The sequence below is a fragment of the Dermacentor silvarum genome, chromosome 3 (assembly GCF_013339745.2).
Source record: "Dermacentor silvarum isolate Dsil-2018 chromosome 3, BIME_Dsil_1.4, whole genome shotgun sequence".
NCBI classification, from domain to species: domain Eukaryota; kingdom Metazoa; phylum Arthropoda; class Arachnida; order Ixodida; family Ixodidae; genus Dermacentor; species Dermacentor silvarum.
Window position 1 is genome coordinate 234,130,431 of NC_051156.1, and position 21,570 is coordinate 234,152,000.

At 45.8% G+C, this 21,570-nt stretch overlaps 2 protein-coding genes across 3 annotated transcripts in view; both read left to right on the forward strand.

Moving 5' to 3' along the window:
* Positions 1-16,095, forward strand: part of LOC119446874 (GMP synthase [glutamine-hydrolyzing]) — a 38,580-nt gene extending 22,485 nt beyond the window's left edge. For both annotated transcript variants that reach the window (XM_037711454.2, XM_037711455.2), the window contains exons 9-14: positions 1,077-1,356; positions 4,090-4,205; positions 4,639-4,764; positions 5,683-5,801; positions 7,347-7,650; positions 15,063-16,095. In XM_037711454.2, the coding sequence (XP_037567382.1) occupies positions 1,077-1,356; positions 4,090-4,205; positions 4,639-4,764; positions 5,683-5,801; positions 7,347-7,650; positions 15,063-15,164 (1,047 nt within the window). In that variant the 3' untranslated portion in view covers positions 15,165-16,095. The remainder of the gene's footprint in view (positions 1-1,076; positions 1,357-4,089; positions 4,206-4,638; positions 4,765-5,682; positions 5,802-7,346; positions 7,651-15,062) is intronic.
* LOC119446876 (F-box/LRR-repeat protein 2) overlaps positions 1-21,570 on the forward strand; it is a 402,862-nt gene that overhangs the window by 341,718 nt on the left and 39,574 nt on the right. The window lies entirely within an intron of this gene.

Consider the following 21,570-nt stretch of genomic DNA (forward strand, 5'->3'; position numbering starts at 1 on the left):
TTTGACTTCGGTTAATTTGATTTTCGAATTTGTCCAACGGGCCAAAACTTTGGTTATTTGGATTCTAAAGTTGGCCTTCACCAGATAATTTGAACTTGCCCACTCGACACGCATGTGCCTGACCCCTATGGTGACCTCAATAGTGACTCCCTTAGTGGCAGTGTCTGTCTTGGCAGAGCTTGGGGAGAGTGACTGTGTTTAACACACGCCATCTCCCACCGAGAATGCTTATTTTCAGCCTGCCCTAGAAAGATGGTGACGCAATAACCCTAGCTCACAATGTCCGATTCCGGTATTTACCCAATTCTAACGGTCTTCTTCTCTTTTTATTTTTCGAGAAAATCGGGCTGAAAATTGCCTGCGCAGTGCACTTGCACACGAATCAATATCGCCTTTGCAGCGTTTGTATGCTTTACCCCATAACACAATGTATTCCAGCGAATCTGACCTTAGAAAATTGGCTGTCGTGGTCCAACACTTATCCTTTCCCGTATTTATTTGCTAAAAAATAGGGGATGTGCGTTAAATGAGTTTGTTTAGGAGCTTTAATGTAATTTCTATGTTAATTTTCTTCTTATGGCGCATAAAAAATGTGAACGCATTTGATTCGGGGGTGTCAGAATAGGGCAAATATTGCCAAAATAATCAGTGCTGTATTTTGACATTCTTTCTGCATTATTATAAGTATTTATGCAAGCCCATCTGTATTTCTGAATGAACAATGCATGTTTACCTACGAAAAATATTTTTGTCGCTTTATGGTCGCTCTAAAAAAATTGAATTTTTTTCCGAAATAGATCGCTCTGAGGATTTCAAATCTGCACTAAAGAAAATCGACCCTGGGACGTCACATTTGGCAAAAAAAAAAAAAATTACCCTCAAAGGGTTAATCGCCACCATTCAACTTTTTCACATGCCGTGTCCCATTACATTTGCGGTCGATTGTATCTTGAGGCTATAAATGGTCTATAGCTCAAATGGATCACTGAATCAGTTGTGCAAGCAATTCCTAAAATTTTTGTTTACACTTAGTAACGTGATTGTTAACACCCATGCCCCCCGTCCCGTGTGTGTAGGTGGCCAATGAGGTGATTGGGGAGCTGCAGCTGAACCCGGAAGAGGTATTCCTGGGGCAGGGTACGCTGAGGCCCGACCTCATCGAGAGTGCCTCGCACCTGGCCAGTGGCCAGGCAGACGCCATCAAGACACACCACAATGACACCGACTTGGTGCGGCAACTGCGGGCACGAGGTCGTGTGGTGGAGCCCCTCAAGGACTTCCACAAAGACGAAGTGCGTGCCTTAGGCCGTGACCTCGGCCTGCCCAGCGAGCTTGTCCAGAGGCACCCCTTCCCCGGTGAGCGGCATTACCGCGGAGCGCAGCATCTTTATTTCAGTCGCTGTGCTGCCAGATTTGACAGCTATGATAGGGAGGAGGAGGAGGAGGAATAAACTTTATTTAGGGAAATGAGCAGACGCTAAAATCGTCCGAGGTGGGCGGCGTCCCTAGTCCAGGATGCCGTGGGCCTGAGCCGATATCTTGGGGAAAATAAATTTTTCTTCTTGACATTTATGGCATCCACACATGCTCGTGACTGTACATGCTGCACCAATATACAGTGGAACTTCGTTGATACTGATGCCTAATAGGTTTTTCGGAATTGTAAGTTTTTTTTTTCCATTTCCCGATAATACGATTTAGTTGAATAATATGTTGGATGATAGAATTTTTGGATGATACGCTTTATTTTATGGTTTCCGTGAAGATCGTGTCAACGAGATTCCACTGTAAAAGGATATTTTCTTTGTTCAAGCAGCAATTCCTGCAAATGTGGAAGTCCAAACCTCACTTCCTGCTTATTTGCTTTGTAGTTCTTGCATTGAAGGGCCCCGCTCATTGAACCTTTCTTGTAATTCAGCATGCAAACAACCCAAATTATTTCCTTTAAATAGGAATCTGGTGATCTCTTTCATGTTGGCACATTGCGTACCTGTCTACCTAGACTAGTGACACAAGTGTTACTTGTGGATCTCCTCCTGTAGCAACCATATACAGTAACACCTCGGTGATACGAACCTCGCGGGGTCGCGTGAAATATTCGTATCACCCGAAATTCGTATTGTCAAAATATACACAATATCAAGAAAAATTAATTTATTTTTACCAGAAAAGATTTATAATAGTGGGATCCCATTGATACCTTCCTCGCTGCTGCGTTTTCCCGGCTGCTACGTCGCGTTTTCGCGGTCCCGACCTAAATGCCATTGACTTCAATGTATAGTCGAATCTCAATAATTCGAACTCGAAGGGGCCCAAATATTTGTTCACATTAAAAGGGCTTATTTTTGAAATATTTGTGCACCATAGCACGACGTACGAACGGTGCGATTCGTGAAATATCGCGGCGCGCAAGCACATATCGAGCGAGGGGCACGAAACTGCCCGGGCTCGCTCCGCGATAATGGCAGAAAACGAAACTTCAGGGAGCGGGCGGCGCAGGCACAGCGAGAGAGAGAGATTGTGGTTGTGAAGAGGAAGAGGCGACACGGCGATGGACGCGCGCGGCGACCGTCGCAGGTGAGGGAGGAGGGTGGCAGGGAAGCGGATTTGGCCTCGGCAACTCTGTCGCTTCGGTGGCTCCCCTCGCCCTTCCTCTCAACACCCTCGTAGCCCCCTCACCTTCGACTGCCTCCGTGCACGTCCGCCGCTCCGGCCGGCCCGGCGCCGCTTAGTCCGCTCCGTGAAGTTTCATTTTCTGCCGTTGAAGCGTGCCGTTGCTCGTTGCTTCCCTCTGCGCTGCAGCCGCAGCGTTGGCTGAGACGTCGGCACATACATGCGTTCCAGCGCCACGCGGAAACGACGACCTTGGCGTGACGCCGCGATTCTTTTTTTTTTTGCTCCGTGCGGCGTTGAAGGGTCTCGCCTAAAAGCTTTTACTCTATGGCAGTGTCGGAGCAATGCCGGTCGGAGGCGCCGCCACGTGATTTGACGCGCTGCTGAGAGCATTGTCGGTGCGCGGTATGTTCGAATTAACCATTCCAAATGCTTTCGCGTTCGAATAACCGGGCATTCCCCGTGATACTTCGCCAATCTATAATGTACCAGCACGTTACATTGCGTTTGAATGTGGCAATCACATAAATTTAGCGGTGCAGCCAGCTTGCACATTGCAACAAGCGACTGGCATGTTGCAGATACGACGCACCCGCGCGGGCTTTATCGTCAAAATGATCTGTGATGTTGACAAAGTGCGCCTAGTGCCAGTAGCTTCATATGCGCTGTGCCTTCGACGTTTAGTTCACGTTGAAGCGAAAGACAGCACAAAGGTCAATTCGCTCGCTGCTGCTGCTGCTGCGTTTCCATTGCTTCACCTTTCGGGCGAAACTGCAGCTTTTTTTTTTCTCTTTTTTTCGCCGTCCCTTGAAAAACGTATCAACGGGACGTTTTCTTGTCCAAATCGTCAACGATCACCTTCTGAAAGGCGTATAAGTGCGCGCACGTGATCTTGGGAATGTTTTCGCACGCCCCTGAACGCCTGAGCCCGTCGAGTGCAGGGAGCGTTTTGACCGTCGGGGCTGCGCCTCGGTCGTCGTTGCAGCAGTGGTCCTCGTCTACTTTCTCGCTAAGCATTGGCTAGGCTGTGATGTTGTCCGGTCCGCTTGACGTGGAGACCAATGAGAGATTGCGCAGCCGCGTGACGTAGTCGGTTGCTTGGCGACTATGGATCCCGCCCAGATCTCGCTGTGCCTGGTGGCCCCGCTGGCTCGGCCGCCGCCGCTGTTGCTCACGCGTTCGTATGATCCGTAGCGGCGCGGCAACACGTTCGGAACAGCCGATTTTTTTCGTATTGTGAGCAATGTATTTCGGCCGGGGAATGTTACGAATTCGTATCACACCGAAATTAGTACCAGCCGGGTTCGTATCACCGGGGTTTTACTGTACTAAGATACCTATGTACCTTTCATGGGATAACAAACTTCAAGCGGAAGCCTTCTTGATCACTGTACCGAGCTCGGCTACCTGTCAATCTACTGTTGTTTGAGGTTTCCAGCATTGACTTATGGTTGCGTCCTCTTTCGATGCTCCCAGGTCCTGGCCTTGCTGTCAGGGTATTATGCGGTGACGAACCTTACATGGAGAAGGACTTTTCGGAAACTAGTGTCTTGGTCAAGATCATCATTGACTACTCTAACTCGCTAAAAAAGGTGGGCGGGTTCACACTGTTCGAGCAGTTGCTCCAAGCCTTTTGCTTGACTAATCTGCTTTCAGTGTACCAGCACAGCTGACAGCATAGTTCTTGCTCTAACTTCTGTTAAATTTCTTGAAAGGATTGAAACTAGTGCTTTATATGATTGTACCTCCTGTAATGTGTTTGATGGTCATATGTGCATTTGCTATAATGAGCCAGGTAGCATGTGTATTGCTTCTGCTGCTGCTAGGTATGTGCTTTGTGAGTTTGTTTTGTGAACTGACTACGCAATATGCCAAGGTGTAATCTCCTTTCTGTTGTGTTTATTTAGCAGTGGCAGGTTAGGACTGCCAGCGGCAAGATACTTCAATGTTCAATAGTGTTTATGGAAGTCATTGGATGCCTTTCACTGAAAACTTTGCTCTGGTGTTATGCTTTGCTTTCTGCAGAAGCACTCCCTCATTAACAGAGTTCAGAATGGTGCGACCGAAGACGAGTGCGAGTTCCTCAGTCGCGTCTCGACGCAATACAAGCTCACATCTACCCTGCTGCCCATAAAGAGTGTCGGTGTTCAGGTGTGTGACATTTGTCATGTACAACATTCATGCTTCAATTTTGTGTTGGTGGATGCTTACAGTTCTAAACTATTGGTAGTGTTACATGGCATTTTTGCATTCAAAGTATTCATTGCTCATTTGATTCACGGAGGCAATTTCATTGCTTCTGAACACAGACTGCCTAAGCTTGCATTGGTGTGCCTGCCTTGTACTACCATTTCTATTGCTCGGAGGTGTCGCCGAAACTTGGAACCTCGGACAGTTGGCTTCAGTTAATTCAACCTTGACACGAGCTTGATAGCTGTTCTAAATTTGGCAGATTGAAGTAAGGGAAAAGGCAGCAAGAAGCCCTTGTGCTCTATCCCACCGTTTGCAAATTCAACTGCTAATAACTGGCGGCCGTCTGCCCTAAGGACCACACTCGGCATAGCAGGCGCTGTGGAAACTCTTTGCAAACGTTGTGTTTTAATGAAAATGAAATTATTCTTGTTTCTTCCGGTGTGCCTTGGCATGTTCCCAATCTAATAATTTCGTAAAGGTGTCACTAAACTACCCGTTAAAGTAGCGCAGTGGCTACGGCATTGCATTGTGGAGCTGAAGGTCACGGGATCCAATCCGGCTGCATTTTCATAGGGACAAAATGCAAAAACGCTTGTGTGCTTAGATTTAAGTGGATGTTAAAAAACCGCAGGTGGTCAAAATTATTCCGGTGTCTGAAAATGAAGGGTGACATATGTAATGTGCATTGAATGTGAAGGCTAGCCAGAACAGGAAATAGAAAGCACAATTGGTTAAACTTGTGCAAATGTCCGTGTAACTCATTTTACCAGTTGCAGCAGTTGCAACACCAAATAACACATTGTATTAACTGTGTTTCATGCATTGTGACACTTCTAGTGGAAGATTTTCTGCTATTGGCGCTTATCATTGTCACAGGGTGACCGGCGAACGTACAGCTACGTAGTAGGCCTCTCGTCGTCTGAGGAGCCCAGCGACTGGGAGGACTTGATGCGCCTGGCCAAGCTCATCCCCAAGATATGTCACAACATCAACAGGTACTGGGTTTTTTCAATTATCCCGAGTTCTGGCACCTATATGGCAACTTGTTCAGGTCCTGATAAGAAGCAGTCATTGTCACTTGGGCTGGGATCTTTAAACAACTCGAAGCTGTCTGAAGGTTGCAAAATTGAATGCCGGGACAGTGTGATGGGATAAACAATAACATGCTAGTGGGATGGCAGTGGCCGGTGTGCTTGGTGTAGTTGTTCTAGTCCGCCGAACCACGAAAAATCTTTATATTAAGTGGATTATCGAATTACCGGAAAAGAAAAAAAAACGCATAAAAATGGCACACGTGACACAAGCACGTCACATATATTATGCATGAGGTATAACTACTTGAAGTACAGTTAAACTTTGATATAACGAAGTCGGTAAAATTGGCAGTTTGCTTCGTTATATCAAAATTTCATTGTATTGAAATTAAACCATTTATGCGAATAAATAGTCGCCAATAGATTTTCCTGACATGGAAAAGAGCTGCACAATTTTCCAAATTATCGGAAAATAAAGAAAAGCTAATTTTACTGAGAAAACAATTCATTTTGTTGAATTTGGGAGTCAGCGATGAATGATGTTTCATGCCACGCCGACGGCATCTTCACATCGGTGGTTTGAATTAACAGAAGCCAGCCACGCGTTCACGTCCGCAAGTTGGCGTGCGTCTCGTTTTTTTGGGCGGCCGTGGCTATAAGCGCAGCTGAGTGCATACACAGCTGTCCACCCTGCTTTAGAGGTAATCTGCCGCGTGTGCTAGGACTGGGCGTGCCGAGACGACGTCGCATCATGTAAGCTGTCTTACCACTCACAGCTGTCGCCGCTGACCCTTTTGCAATAAGCACCTTCACCTATCTATTTTGCAGCGCGTCACACGTAGCAAGTGAACTGCATGCTTTTAATAGGGAATAACCCAAACGCGCCGCCATTGCTTGCTGCAGACGGCACAAAGTTAGCGTCATGTGTCACTCTGGCGGCATTGTGGCATCGTAATCTGGCATTGCCCGTACGCACGATTTCATTTTGGTATCCCCATCGCTGTCTTAGAACGTCAATGTGGTCTCGGGCCGCGTGAGCCCCCACCAGCTCAATGCGCATCATGTCTCGTGTTGCAACGATTCTCACTGCGTGGGCACGTCACAACTTCCTGCCAAAATGCTCCACCCAAAGAAGCTGCTGACCCAGGCCGGATTCAAGGAGTGCGAACACACGTCTCAAACACAAGCGCGAAGCACAAAAATGAAAGTGTGCGTCTCTGGCTGCTCCTGCCCCATCTGATCAGTGCGCGTCAACATCTTGTGCTGCAATGATTTGCGCAGTGCTTCACATTACATAGATGCCAACTACAGTTGAGCCTGCTGAATTTTTTTGTGACTTCAGAATGTATGTTTTCCTAGTTGGTATGTTCTTTCTAGGTGTTTTTGTCCAATACGTGTGAACCAGGTTCTGCTGTATTAGTGGGTCGATTAGACTGCTCTTTTCTTGATCAAAGGTGTTGAGTTGATAGTATAAACTTACACTGTTCGTGTTGTGCAATTGTGCAGGGTGGTGTACATCTTTGGTGGCCCCGTGGTATTTCCGGTGCAAGATGTGACACCGACGTTCTTGACGCCGCTGGTGCTGAGCACGCTACGGCAATGCGACTTTGTGGCACAGCGGTCACTGCGGGCTTCTGGCTACCTGCCGACGCTTTCGCAGATGCCAGTGATATTGTTGCCCCTGCACCTTGACCGGGATGTTGTGAGCCGACAGCCGTCGTGCCAGCACTCGATTGTCATCAGGACGTTTATCACTCAGGACTTCATGACCGGTATCCCCGCCACACCCAACAGACACCTACCCCTGGATGTGAGTGTGCTTTTGTTTTTGCATAAGCTTTTCTTGCAAGCACTCTGCTCTAATTGCATTATGAGTGGCCCGAAAGCATGTTCTCGCAGTGGGGGGACAGTGGTAATTGAAAGCAGTTACTAATTTGTGTCCTAGCTTTTCCAACTCGTCAGCCTTGCTTTTCCTACCTTTGGTGCCATAAAGGAATGATCAAAGGCATATACCCCCCTTTGCATCCATTGTGAAATGTTCGACAGGATCCCAAAGTAAAGGCCAGCTGGAACAAAATTCTGGACCACGTGAAATGCCCTGTTCCAGATAATTTATACACTAGCCTCTGTGGAAAATGTCGCACTTGAAATGTGGGTGGGTGCTTCACAAAACGCTTGCAAAAATCTGATGATTTTCATACTGAAACTGAAAAAAAACAGAATGGCACCATTACCACTCACCTAGAAGTGACCTAATTTTTACGACTATAGAACCAGCAGCCAAGTCTGCTTCCCTTGCTGTAAACCGTTCCCGTGTATTAGCGAACAGATCCAGCATGTCTGCTAGCCACAGAGTTGGTATACTTAGCTAGCTGCTCGTGCGCTGTGTTCGTGTTCTAGCGCCCGCAATGTTTTTTAATTTGAAGTATCCTCCGAGTCAAGCCGGTTTTCTGTATCTGGGGGTTGTCTACGGTCAACGAGCAGAGCCTTGATGCATTCTGTCACCGCTCGGAGAAGAGCACAATGGGGTGACCAAACTAAAGGGTCTGTCTGGGCTAGAGGGGTCTGTCTACCCTCTAACCCAGCCGTGGACTTGGCGCAAAGTGTGTGTATGGTCACGGCCGGACAGCCTGGACGCCGTCCATGGTAAAGTTTCGCCCATTTCGCCCTGGAGGCATCACATTCCTGCATAGCGTGCCGCTGCATCTGCACCTTGGCCACCGGACCGCATTCTTCGTGTCAAATGCAGCATGTGGTTCCTCTTGACAGTGTTTCTGGTGCTGTATTGGAAAGACTATTGTTAATCTACTTCGATGCGTTTGATGTAGAGACAGGCGAAATGTCTCAAAAATGATGCACTACCAGTAATGTTCGCTCGAGGATATCGCCCCTGAATACAACTTACCTTTGCTTTTCGTGTGCCATCGCGGCTTATAGTACTTATAGTCATCCTGAGAAAGCGTTTGATAAGCAGATCTTGCATAGGCAAGTGACTGTGCTTGTGAAATGTAGCCTGTGCAGCTTCGTCAAGTGCAGTTCACATGCTTTATGCGCGTTGGCCAGTCTGCGTCACACTTGCCTGCTGCAGCGCAGTGCACGCTTGTGCTCTGAAAGCTGGTGCAGGAAAGATGTGTTCGGCCTTCCTCTACACAGCGTTGGGTGCTGCACAGCCATCGCTCGTGTTCGAGTATGCGTTCGAGCACTCGACGGCCAGGCAACGCGTAGGCATTCTTGCAGCAGGTCAAATCACTTCGCATTGAGAAAGCATGCCGAGAGAGACACCCATCAACTTGACGATCTTGAGCAAACGCCGCGTCTGGGTGCCTAGGCGGCGCAACTGAGAGATCGGCAGTCGTGTGCGGTTCTGAAACTTTCGCCATATCCCCATCGCTACCACTCACTGCCCGATGCATGTGTCATCTGCTTAAGTGCTATTTAAAGGCTGCTAATAAGAAAATTAGTTACCAGCCCTGCGGCTTTGCCAAGATTACATTGATAGTATATGCTAAGCATTTATAGGCAATTTAGCTTCAGTGAAATTTCATTGCAGCTCGCTGATTGACAATTATGGAGATGGGCTTCTTTACTTTATCAAAGTTCTTAGTGGTTATATTGTGTGTGCATCATGTTCAGTCACCACTTGATAATTCGGACTCAGCGGGGGACTGCTTAAAGGTCTGAAATAATGGAAATGCAAAAAAAGAAATACAGAAAAAGAGAGAGAAATGGGTTGGGGGGCCAGAAAAGAAGTCTTTATTCTCCCAGTGGTACTGCTTGCACATACGATTGCAAGTGACCGGATCAGTCTCTATTTTGACTATTGACGTGCTGTTACTACAAATAACCAATAGTATCATTTATAGAATAATGCATGCACCAAATCTTTCACCTATCAACTTGAATAGAGGTCGACTGCGTTCCACTAGCCAAGTGATTTCAGATGTCTTCACGGCTGCCATTGTCTGCATTTTTCTTCGTTGCCACGTCAGTGCTAACATCAAGGGTAGAGCTGGGCACCATTTCGAGTTGGGCACCTTTTCGACTTTTATCAATTGATATGCATGGAGGAAATGAAAAGGAGCTCGTTCTGCAAGATACTAGTATGCTGACCTTGTTAGCGGGATATTATCTTCGAGATATGAATTGCGGTGACAAAAGCAATTAGCAATGTAGCTGAGGGTAATAAGATTTTAAGAGGCATAGATCAAGTAGTTTGTGACGCCATGTGAGAGAAGGTAGATAAAGATTGGATTTCATTGAGGTTATGCTTGCGGTTCTGTTTTAATTAGAAAGTACTAGGTTTTCTTGACCATGATCCCAGACAGACTCCGCGTGTTCCAGTTTAGAACATATTAATGTCTTGTAGAACATCAGGGGCGCTATAACGTAAAATGATTCCAAACTGTTTTGATTCCAAACTCCTGACGTCAAATTTACGTAACCACCGATGCAAGCTGTGACTTGCAGCGTTGTCTGAACAACCCAATCAAACTCTCCTCATTTATAGGAGGTCACCTTTGTTCGCTTTCAAAACCAATAACATTGTCTACACTCAGTGGTTTTTCTTATGTAATTGGCTGAAAAGAGGTGAGAAGCATGCTCTAGTGGAGAGGGTTTTGATGGGGCCGAGCCAGCACAGTGAAAATAGATTGGTCCGCTTCGCCTTAACTTGTGGTGGCTGGTCGAAAATCATGGCAGCGTGCAACGGAAGGATAAGAATGCCGCTAAAACGGATCCTCGGCAAGGAAGAGCTGGCAGAGCGATGTTGTATGCATGCCAAAAGGGCTCGATAACGTTTTACTGCCATGCAAAAAGGTTTATCATGCGCAAATAAATACATGCTCACCGACAGGTGCGAGTATCGAGGGCCTGAGCGATCGGCGGGCAGCCATCTTCTATTCCTTTCGGAACGGGGTAGTCTGTTTTTCAGTGTCAGTTTTGTTCGTCATATTAATGCATTTTTTTCGCGTACATGTCACTTTGACGTGGTGAGTTTTCGTGGTTTTGTGAGGTCGCGTGACAGACGGGCGAAGTGGGCGTAGCCAGAAAACATTGGACCAATAGCAGAGGGCTAATGGTGAAAAGGCATCGAATCAGCAATGATTATTTTTCTTTTGTGCGGTTTAATCATGCATAATAGCGTGTACACGTTATATCAGATGGAGAGCTATCACGGTTTTCGTGACGTCGCATGACAGACAGGCGATGTTCGGAGCGGCCCGAAAATGTTTTGACCAATCGTGGAGGCTGATTGCAGAAATTGTAATCAAAACAATTTGGAATCACTTTACGTTATAGCATACCTGCCAACTCTTCCGAATTTTCCGTAAAATGTACGAACTTGGACCCGTCTTACGATTTTACGAATGTCGGCTCAATTTTTACGGAAAAGTGGTTATATTCGCGAAATAGTTTTTTAAATTTTTAATAAATTCACACCGTTGCTGGTGGGTAGGGGCGCCACTTACGTAGGGGCGCATAGAGATGGAGGTATGCGCCGTAATCTTTATTGTCTGCAGAGTAAGGAGATTTTTCAATCTGTGACGTTGCCTTCGTCATCGGATTGTTGGACTACCTGACGACGGCTGGAAGTCACTGGTTGTCGTTACTCTCAACATAGAGGTCCACCTGTACGTAAGTGGCGCCCCCAGAGACGACGGCGATTTCGGGTCGATGCGGCAAGCACAGTTTCGGTAGAGTATACTAGAAGCTTCTAGTACACTCTAGTTTCGGTATGGGAGCCTCTGTGGCTAGTCGTCTTGCCTGTCACCTTCGCTAGGCTTTTTTCGCGAGTACAGTAAAAGCTCGTTAATTCGGACACGTCCTTTGGTCCCGGCAGGCGTTTGCATTATTTAATGCAATGAAACTCTCGTTAATTCGGACTTATTTGGCCGCACATCGGTTAATTCGGACAACTCTTGGTGCTCGGCGAGCGCGGAGCGCCGCAAATGTGCGACGCAAACGAGCTATAACTAGAGTGTACTCTACCATAACGGCATTAGCGTCCACCGAAACGAAGCGACGGAGTTCAAATCGTACGGGAATGACAGCAACGCCAGGACGCTTCGTGCCTATTTGAGCCTTTAAAGCTTTTATTCTTGCGTTTGCCGGCGCGCATAGCACCGCGTTGGCCGCGTGCCTTCAAAACTGCGTAGTCGCCATCCGTGATCGCGTTGATAGCGGCCGCGGTTTCATCCGCAGCGGTTGCGGCAAAAAGTAGTTTCGTTTTCACTAGTACACTCTAGTTTTCACTCAGTGTCCGTGCCGTCAGGGAATGGAATACGAACTCCGTGAAAAGACAAAAAAAAAAGAAAGAAAGAAAGAAAGAAATTTGAGCCATTCCACGCCGCCGCGCGTTGTTTTCCATCCTTCTCCGCATCGCCAGCCTCGCGTGCCTCTGTCCCGTTGCCCTTCCGCCCCTCCGAACACGAATGGTCCGCGCCCATAGCTCTAAGCCACGCCACCCTCTGAAACATGAATGGACCGCGCCAAAACAACGTTAGCGTCCACCGAAAAAATGAAATTATGGGGTTTTACGTGCCAAAACCACGATCTGATTATGAGGCACGCCGTAGTGGGGGACTCCGGAAATTTGGACCACCTGGGGTTCTTTAACGTGCACCTAAATCTAAGTACACGGTGTTTTCGCATTTCGCCCCCATCGAAATGCGGCCGCCGTGGCCGGGATTCGATCCCGCGACCTCGTGCTCAGCAGCCCAACACCATAGCCACTGAGCAACCACGGCGGGTGCGTCCACCGAAACGAAGCGACGGAGTACTGGAATGACAACAACGCCGGGAGGCTTCGTGCCTATTTGTTCCTATTCGTGCCTAGCTTGCGTTTACCGCGTTGGCCGCGTGCCTTCATGACTGCGTAGTTACCAACCATGATCGTCTTGATAGCTGCCGCGATTCCGTCCGCTGCGGTTGTGGCAAACAGTAGTTTCGTTTTGACTCGGTACACACGTCGGCCGCGTGCCTTCATAACTCGGTAGTCACCATGCATGATCGCGTCGATATCGACAGCGGTTTCGTCCGCAGTTGCAGCAAACGGTAGTTTCGGTTTGACTATGCGTGCGTCGGCCGCGCGCCTTCAGAACCGCAAGGTCGCCGTGCATGATCACGTTGACAGCGGTTGCGGTAAGCAATAGTTTCGTTTTTACTCAGTGTAAAGCTGTCGAGGATGAAGAGAGAGAGATTGCGGTTGGGAAGAGGAAGAGGCGCACCGTCTACATCGCGATGGGCGGCGACCCGGCGACATTGGCGAAAAAATAAACGGATGTGCGCGCGCTAGTGAAAAGCCCGTCTCCGATGAAGACGCGCGCCGCGGCCGCAATGTGAAGGAAGTCGCGAAACCTTCGCCGCTGCGAGCTCTAATCAGTCGCGAGATGACGAGAGAATTGCAGCTTCCGCATTGCGTGTATGCAAAATAGAAACAGAATTTGCTGATTCATACTGCAAATAAGAGCGTGTTGACGTAGTAAGCATTTGTTTATTGTTTTCTTGATACCCTCGATAATTCGACATTCGGTTAATTCGGACATTTGTTTCGGTCCCGTGAAATCCGAATTAACGAACTTTACTGTATGACCTGTTTTGTGGGCCTCGCTTTTTTGTGCGACGTGCTGCTGCATCGGGCGCAGTGCGACTCCGGCACTCCGGTGTTTTGTAGCCGTAGAGGCTGCGAAGTGTGATGGCGTGCTCGAAGCCTCGTCAGTACTAGATACTATCAGTACTTCCAAGTGTGTTTGAAGTCGTACTCCTCGGCAGAATTCCCGTGCACCCCCCCCTGGTCGCGAGTTTACGAATTTGAAAGTCTTGAGGTTGGCAGGTATGCGTTATAGCATCCCCGTTTCAACGAAGGTGATATTGAGTGAAAAATTGGGATGAAGAAAAGCTTCTCTTAGCATTGTTCACAACATAGGCGCAGTGAGTTGTCCAGGTTAGGTTACTGCTAATGTGTACACTAAGGTATCTGTAACTCGTCACGGGGTCTAATGGGATATTAGGACAGTAAGTGGGCCAGTGCATGATTACTTTGTGACACTCTTGTAAATTGACACTTGTTAATGTTTACATCTAACCTAAACGATGATGTCTCACAGCATCTGGAAGCAGTATCAAGATCATTCTGGAGAACAACATTAAGATCATTCTGTAGGATAGTTATGTCATTTACAGATGTTATTTCACAAACTGCTGACAATATTATAATCATCAGCACACAAATGAATATGTGAGAAAACGCAGGGCGGTAAGTTGTTCATGTAGGCAAGAAAGAGGAGAGGGGCAAATATGGAGCCTTGCGGTACACCAGAAGGAACACTGCTTGCCACCTGAATCTGAGTTGGTAGTTGAAATGTATTGGGAACGCTTAATAAAGAAACACTCGTGCCATGCTATGAACTTGGCATCTGTGTTTAAATAATGAAGTTTATGCATTAGTAGCTGGTGATTTACTTTATCAAATACCTTTGAAATATCTAAAAATATGCTGTCTGCTTAAGAGAAATGATCGAAATGACACTGAAGCTGTGCTGCACATTAGTGCAAAAAGAGCTCTATTCAAGAAAGTTTGCGAGATTAGATAATAAAATGTGCTCTAAAATTTTGCAGGGGATACTACCAGTAAATGAAATCTGGCGGTAGCTATGTTGGGAATGCTTGCTTTCAGTTTGTCGAGTGGAATCTTCTTACCAACTTTCCACTCTGCCAGCGGAGAACCTGTGTCACAAGACGGTTAGGAAATTTTAGTAGCATAGCAGATGTGACAGCATTGCTTTTCAAGAACTTGGTTCTAATGGAATCGCAGCCCGCAGAGGAGTGAGATTTTATTTTGTTAATGACATTCTCGACACTAATTACTATTGGAAACATTAAAGTATAGTTGTAAGACTGCGCGGCAGGTAGAGAAATGCAGGAGATTTCAGAAATGTTAGGTTAGATTGCTTAAAACAGATGCCTATTAGCTCGATAGAACAGTGTTGCCCGAGTCGTGGAGCAAGCTTGCGTCAGCTTTATTGCTGGGGTTTATAATGCGCCTGAATATCCTGCTATCTGTTTGTAGTAATAATGGCATAGTCTTATAATCCTTAGTGTTTTATTTTTCACTTTTTATGGGCATATTATATGTGCAAGAATACAGTATACCAAGGTGATCTTGCTTGAAGTAGCCTATATCCAAATTTACGTTATTGGGCTTACATTTCACATTTTGTGCAGGTCATCAAGAAGATGGTGAGCGAAATCCAGGCCGTCCCCGGCATCTCCCGTGTCATGTACGACCTCACGCCCAAGCCTCCAGGAACGACAGAGTGGGAGTAGAAGACACAATGTGCGCTTGTGACAGCATCGGCTCCACTGTGCTCTTTCGCCCTTGCAACTCAGGGCGCTGTCTCAGTTTTTCTGTGTATCTCAACATTTGCTGCGGCGTTTTTGTGCTTTGGAACCGGCAACTGTATGAGACTGAGTTAGCTATGTTTTAGACTGTTGTTTTGAATTGTACTTTTATCGTTTTCTTTGTTCGTTTCCCCCTCGTACATTGTTTTAGTCCTCGAGGAATTTTTTTCTTCTGACAGGTCTTTTTTCTGTAGTTAAGATGAAATGTTGAACTGTCCAGTGAGTAAAGCTGGCATTGTTTCTAAACCTCTTTGTTGCAGCTAAAGTCTTGTTTCTTGCTAACATTTTAAGCATCAATTCTCTCTCCTTCCAATTTGTAGAATGCAAGAAATGGGATTGATACTCTATACCGGCTGCTACTATTTCCTCTCGTTCAGAAAGGCTTGTCGTGTAATGTCTGTAGCATTAACATTTGCTCAGATTGTGCTGCACAGACATTTGATTTCGTTTAATTTGTTACTGCAAAGTTTCCATTGCTTCTCTGTGGGCACTTGATTGTAATAGCATTTACTTTCTTGTGCTTTACAATGTAATAATGCTGGGCAGAAATAGCCTCTGATTTTGAATGACTTAAACCAGTTCTTGCTGGAAACATAATATATAGCTTTTCTTTGGTTCTGAAAAGTGAACAGCTGCCCTCCAGAGCACATTGGGGCCTCGAGAAGGCCGTCAGAAGCTGTGTAATGCAGTACAAAAGTGCAAAGAACTGAAGTGTCTGTGCTGCTGACAAACCTTTGCTAATAAGCGGCACGTGCAGAGAGATTTTGTTCAATGAATGAAGCCCATGCAATGAATGAGGTGAGCAGTGTCTCTGTAGAATGTTGCTAGGTGAAAGTGATTAAAGAATATGAATTTTGGCAAGTGCACTGGAAGCTTGTGCTCCTTTCTTACCTTTGGTCTCCCCTCCTCTTTGTAAGGGAATCGTGGAATGAACAAGTCTTTTTTTTGTGTGTGTGTGTGAATCGTAATAAACTGGATGAAAGGGCGAGGATAGGAGAAAATAAGTCCATTGGACCATGATGTCTTTCTTTGTCGTGGCTGTATGCTTCTCTTACTAAAATGTTTTTGGGGAACAGTACATAAGTTTTATTTTAAGGTGATGGTCGCGTGGTAGCCATATTGAGCAATGCCGTAGTTCAATCGCTAGGTGCTTACACTTGTTTGTGGTTCAAGAAATTAATTCCCCGAGAGCCACCTTCGTGCTACCTCTCCCCACACCGCTCCTTCGCATCACAGGTTGAATGGCAGGGTCGTGAAGAATAACTGGCGGACAATGCCCTCCTTGGCTTTTCGGAGGCTGACACAGCTCTGGTTCCTATTCACTGTGATATGTAACCTATCATCATCAGCCTATATTTTATATCCACTGCAGGACGAAGGCCTCTCCCTGCTATCTCCAATTACCCCTGTCTTGCACTAGTGTATTCCAACTTGCGCCTGCAAATTTCCTAACTTCGTCATCCCATCTGGTTTTCTGCCGACCTCGACTGCGCTTCCCTTCTCTTGGTATCCATTCTGTAACCCTAATGGTCCACCTGTTATCCATCCTACGCATTACATGGTCTGCTCAGCTCCATTTCTTCCGCTTAATGTCAACTAGAATATCGGCTATCCCCCTTTGTTCTCTGATCCACACCGCTTCCTGTATCTTAACGTTAGTCCTAAGATTTTTCGTTCCATCGCTCTTTGTGCGGTCCTTAACTTGTTCTTGAGCTTCTTTGTTAACCTCCCAAGTTTCTGCCCCATATGTTAGCACCGGTAGAATGCAATAATTGTACACTTTTCTTTTCAACGACAGTGGTAAGCTCCCAGTCAGGATTTGGCAATGCCTGCCGTATGCACTCCAACCCAATTTTATTTTTCTGTAAATTTCTTTCTCGTGATCAGGGTCCCCTTTGAGTAATTGACCTAGATAAACGTACTCCTTTACAGACTCTAGAGGCTGACTAGCGATCCTGAATTCTTGTTCCCTTGCCAGGCTATTGAACATTATTTTTGTCTTCTGCATATTCATCTGCAACCCAATTCTTACACTTTCTCGATTAAGGTCCTCAATCATTTGTTGTAATTCGTCTGCATTGTTGCTGAATAGGACAATGTCATCTGCAAACCGAAGGTTGCCGAGATATTCGCTGTTGATCCTCACTCCTAAGCCTTCCCAGTCTAAGAGCTTGAATACTTCTTCTAGGCATGCAGTGAATAGAGTAGGAGAGATTGTGTCTCCTTGCCTGACCCTTTCTTGATAGGTAACTTTCTACTTTTCTTGTGGAGAACCAAGGTAGCTGTGGAATCCTTGTAGATGTTTGCTAAGATATTCACGTATGCCTCCTGTACTCGTTGATTACACAATGCCTCTATGACTGCTGGTATCTCTACTGAATCAAATGCATTTTCATAATCTATGAAGGCCATATACAATGGTTGATTGTACTCCACAGCTTTTCTAAATTACCTGATTGATGGCATGATATGATCCATCGTAGAATATCCCTTCCTGAAGCAAGCCTGTTCTCTTGGTTGGCTGAAGTGTTGCCCTGATTCTATTGGAAATTATCTTGGTGAATATTTGTACAATACTGAAAGCAAGCTAATGGGTCTATAATTCTCGGAATTCTTTAATGTCTCCCTTCTTATGGATTAGTATAATGTTGGCGTTCTTCCAGCTCTCTGGTACACATGAAGTTGCGAGGCATTGCGTATAAAGGGCGGCAAGCTTTTCAAGCATGATATCTCCTCTATCTTTGATTAAATCTACTGTTAATCCATCTTCTCCAGCAGCTTTTCCCCTGGTCATGTCTTTCAAGGCCCTTCTAACTTCATCGCTAGTTATAGAAGGAGCCTCTGTATCCGGTTCATCACTATTTCGAATGAAAGTAGCTTGGCTGTTTTGGGCACTGTACAGGTCAGTGTAGAATTCTTCTGCTGTTTTTACTATGTCATCGAAATTGCTGATGATATTATCATGCTTATCTTTCAGTGCATACATCTTGCCTTGTCCTATGCCAAGCTTTCTTCTTACTGATTTAATGCTGCGTCCATATTTTATGGCTTCCTCAATCTTTCCCACGTTCTAATTTCGAATATCCCTTACTTTCTTCTTGTTGATCAGTTTTGACAGTTCAGCGAAATCTATCTGATCTCTTGAGTTAGACATTTTCATGTTTTGTCGTTTCTTTATTAGGTCCTTTGTTTCTAGGGAGAGCTTACATACTGGTTGCCTTGGTGCCTTACCTCCCACTTCTATTGCTGCTTCTGAGATCAACCTAGTTACGGTTTCATTCATGACCCCTATGTTGTCTTTATCTTCATTTTCTAAAGCTGCATATTTGTTTGCAAGCACCAGCCTGAATTGCTCTGCTTTTACCCTTACTGCCTCTAGGTTGGCCTGTTTCCTCCTGACTAATTTCACTCTCTCTCTCTTCAAATTGAGAGAAATCCTAGACCTCACTAACCTATGGTCACTGCACTTTACCTTACCTAACACTTCTACATCCTGCACTATGCTTGGATCGGCAGAGAGTATGAAATCTATTTCATTCCTTATTCCTCCATTAGGACTTTTCCAGGTCCACTTCCTGTTGCTGCGCTTCCTGAAAAAGGTATTCATTATTCGGAGCCTATTTATTTCCGCGAATTCTACTAACATCTCTCCTCTTGCATTCCTAGAATCGATGCCGTAGTTGCCAATTGCTTGCTCACCAACCTGCTTTTTCCCCACTTTTGCATTGAAGTCGCCCATGACTGCAGTATACTGAGTTTGCACCTTTCTCATTGCTAATTAAACATCTTCATAAAACTGTTCTTTTTCTTCATCATCGTGACTAGAGGTTGGGGTCTAGGCTTGTACTACATTTTGTACCTCCTATTCAGCTTTATTACGACGACTGCTACCGTCTCATTAATGCTGTGAATTCATCAATGCTGCCCGCTATGTTGTTATGGACTAGAAATCCTACCCGGGATTCTGTCTTATCTGGAAAACCTCTGTAGCAGAGGACGTGGCCGTTAGTCAGCACTGTGTAAGCCTCACCAGTTCTTCTAACGTCACTAAGGCCAATAATATCCCAGGCAACGCCTGATAATTTTTCAAATAGTCCTGCTAAGCTAGCTTCACTCGAGAGGGTGCGCATGTTTAACGTTGCCAGGTTCAGTTTCCATTGGCGTCCTCTCCGGACCCAGAGATTCTTGGCACCCTCTGCCGCATAGCAGGTCTGACCGCCGCCTTGGTCAGGTGCTCTGCAGCCACTGGGGACGGAGGGCTATGGGTTAATTGTCGGAGTCATAAGGGAGGTAGTGGCTGAGTACTGCACCAGGGATGCCAATTCCTGTTCTGGTGAGGGAGTGACTTTGATTAAGCTTAGTGGGCCTTCCTAGTTTGGTTGCACCTGAACTAGTATAGCCCCACTAGCTCTTGGCAGTATATATATATATATATATATATATTTTTTTTTTTTTTTTGCCGGTGTCAGGCACCACTCCATGCCTGAAAATGTAGTGGACTGGAGTAGGATTCGAACTTACGACCTTCAGATTTGAAGCCGGGTATTCTACTTCTGCTCCACGCCACCACTAATATGTAACCTATAGTGTGTCGCAAATTCTGTTTAGTGCAGCATTGTGTGTACTGCGATGGGCTGACCATTTTCTGGGTGCAGGGGGTGATTGGAGGTGGACAATAGAGGAGCTGTTCTTGTGATTCTCTCCTGTTCTAGTTGGCTAGCATGATGCATAGGTTTAGCAACACTAGATGCAGTTGGTGAGACATGCTTGCTAACCTTCCCCTGCTACTCATGAGTATATGCTGTACTTTGGAGTGAGGAAGAAAGGGCTGTATGTAATGTATGGTACAGGTTCTTAGACCAGTTAACACAAACGGCATGTTTAAAGCTCCTTCGAAAAATTTATAACAGTCTTCCACTTCTGTCTTCAACGAACGCTATAGCTATAGGAAGCCTTTCTTTCATTTATTTGAAGTTTCTACGTGTAGCACTATATTATTTCCAGCCGTCGGAAAGTACATGAAATAATTGTCGTAGAAAGACCGTAGTGACAACAAATTTCTTTGTGGCACACTGGGAGCAGCCCGCCTCGGCTTAAGTCGAGCCTCCAGGCCTCTTTGAATAAAGTTTTCACACACGCATGCGCACACACACACTCTTTCTCTCTTTAATCCCGGCCATGGCGGCAGCATTTCGATGAGGGCGAAATGCAGAAAACACCCGTGTACTGAGATTTAGGTGCACCGTTTAAGAACCCCATGTGGTCCAAAATAATCCGGAGTCCCCCACTACGGCGTGCCTCATAATCAGCTGGTGGTTTTGGCACGTAAAACCCCCTAATTTAATTATTTTTAACACTCACTCTCTTCACTCTCTCTCTCTACTCAAATGTAGACTGCATATAATGTGTGGACAGCATATAATAACGCTGCGTTTTAGGCTTTGCCATTCGTTACATTGTAAGGAACACTTCTTGGTGTGCCCATATTTTACACACTTTATCAACAATGATTAAGCAATACAGAATACAGTCGAACCCAGATATATTGAATCTGAAGGGGATCAGAAAAAAAGTTCGATATATAGATGTTTTCATGAGGGCGCTTCCGACTGTCTGGCAAGTGTGTGTCAGTGTTGTTCGGTCTGAACTGTGAGCTTGCCTTGCACTTGCATAGCGGAGTGGTAGCTTTCCTTCGATGTTGCCATTTATTTTTGTCACGAATGACTTACGCTCGTAAATAATGGCATATATAGTCATCAAAAGGCTACAGGCCAGCACTGTGCAGTTTATGGGTGCACAAACAACCAGCGGAAAATAATTTTGGGGACTAAGTGTGTCCATAACGCAGCACTCCACGAGACCACTGCCGATATGGTATGTTCACGCTTCGCCAGTTTCCTGCATCACCTGACGACTTGGTTGGCATTTCAGTCTAATGTGAACCAATGCACACATCAGTAAAATAACGCATTTTGGTAAACCCTTTTTAGCACATTTCCCAATAGGTTGCGAGAATTGCCAGCTCTTCGATGGAATATTTTCTCGTATGTAGTGGCAGAGGCTACATTTGTTATTCTTTCAAACATGACTTCATTCCAGTGGCTAATGGGGGGGTCACACGGCGCACTTTTGATCGTGATCGAGCCTGATATGGGTCGAATTGATATGGGCAAGTAAGAATGTAAAAAACAGTATTCGCATGGGCACGCAGACAATAGCATCATGCTTGCAAGAATAACAGTGTCGAAAAAAATAAATTATTCGCACAGTCGATCAAGTGAAATACTTACATCCGTGCAGTGACCGCTTCGCTGACCACTAAGCACTTTTC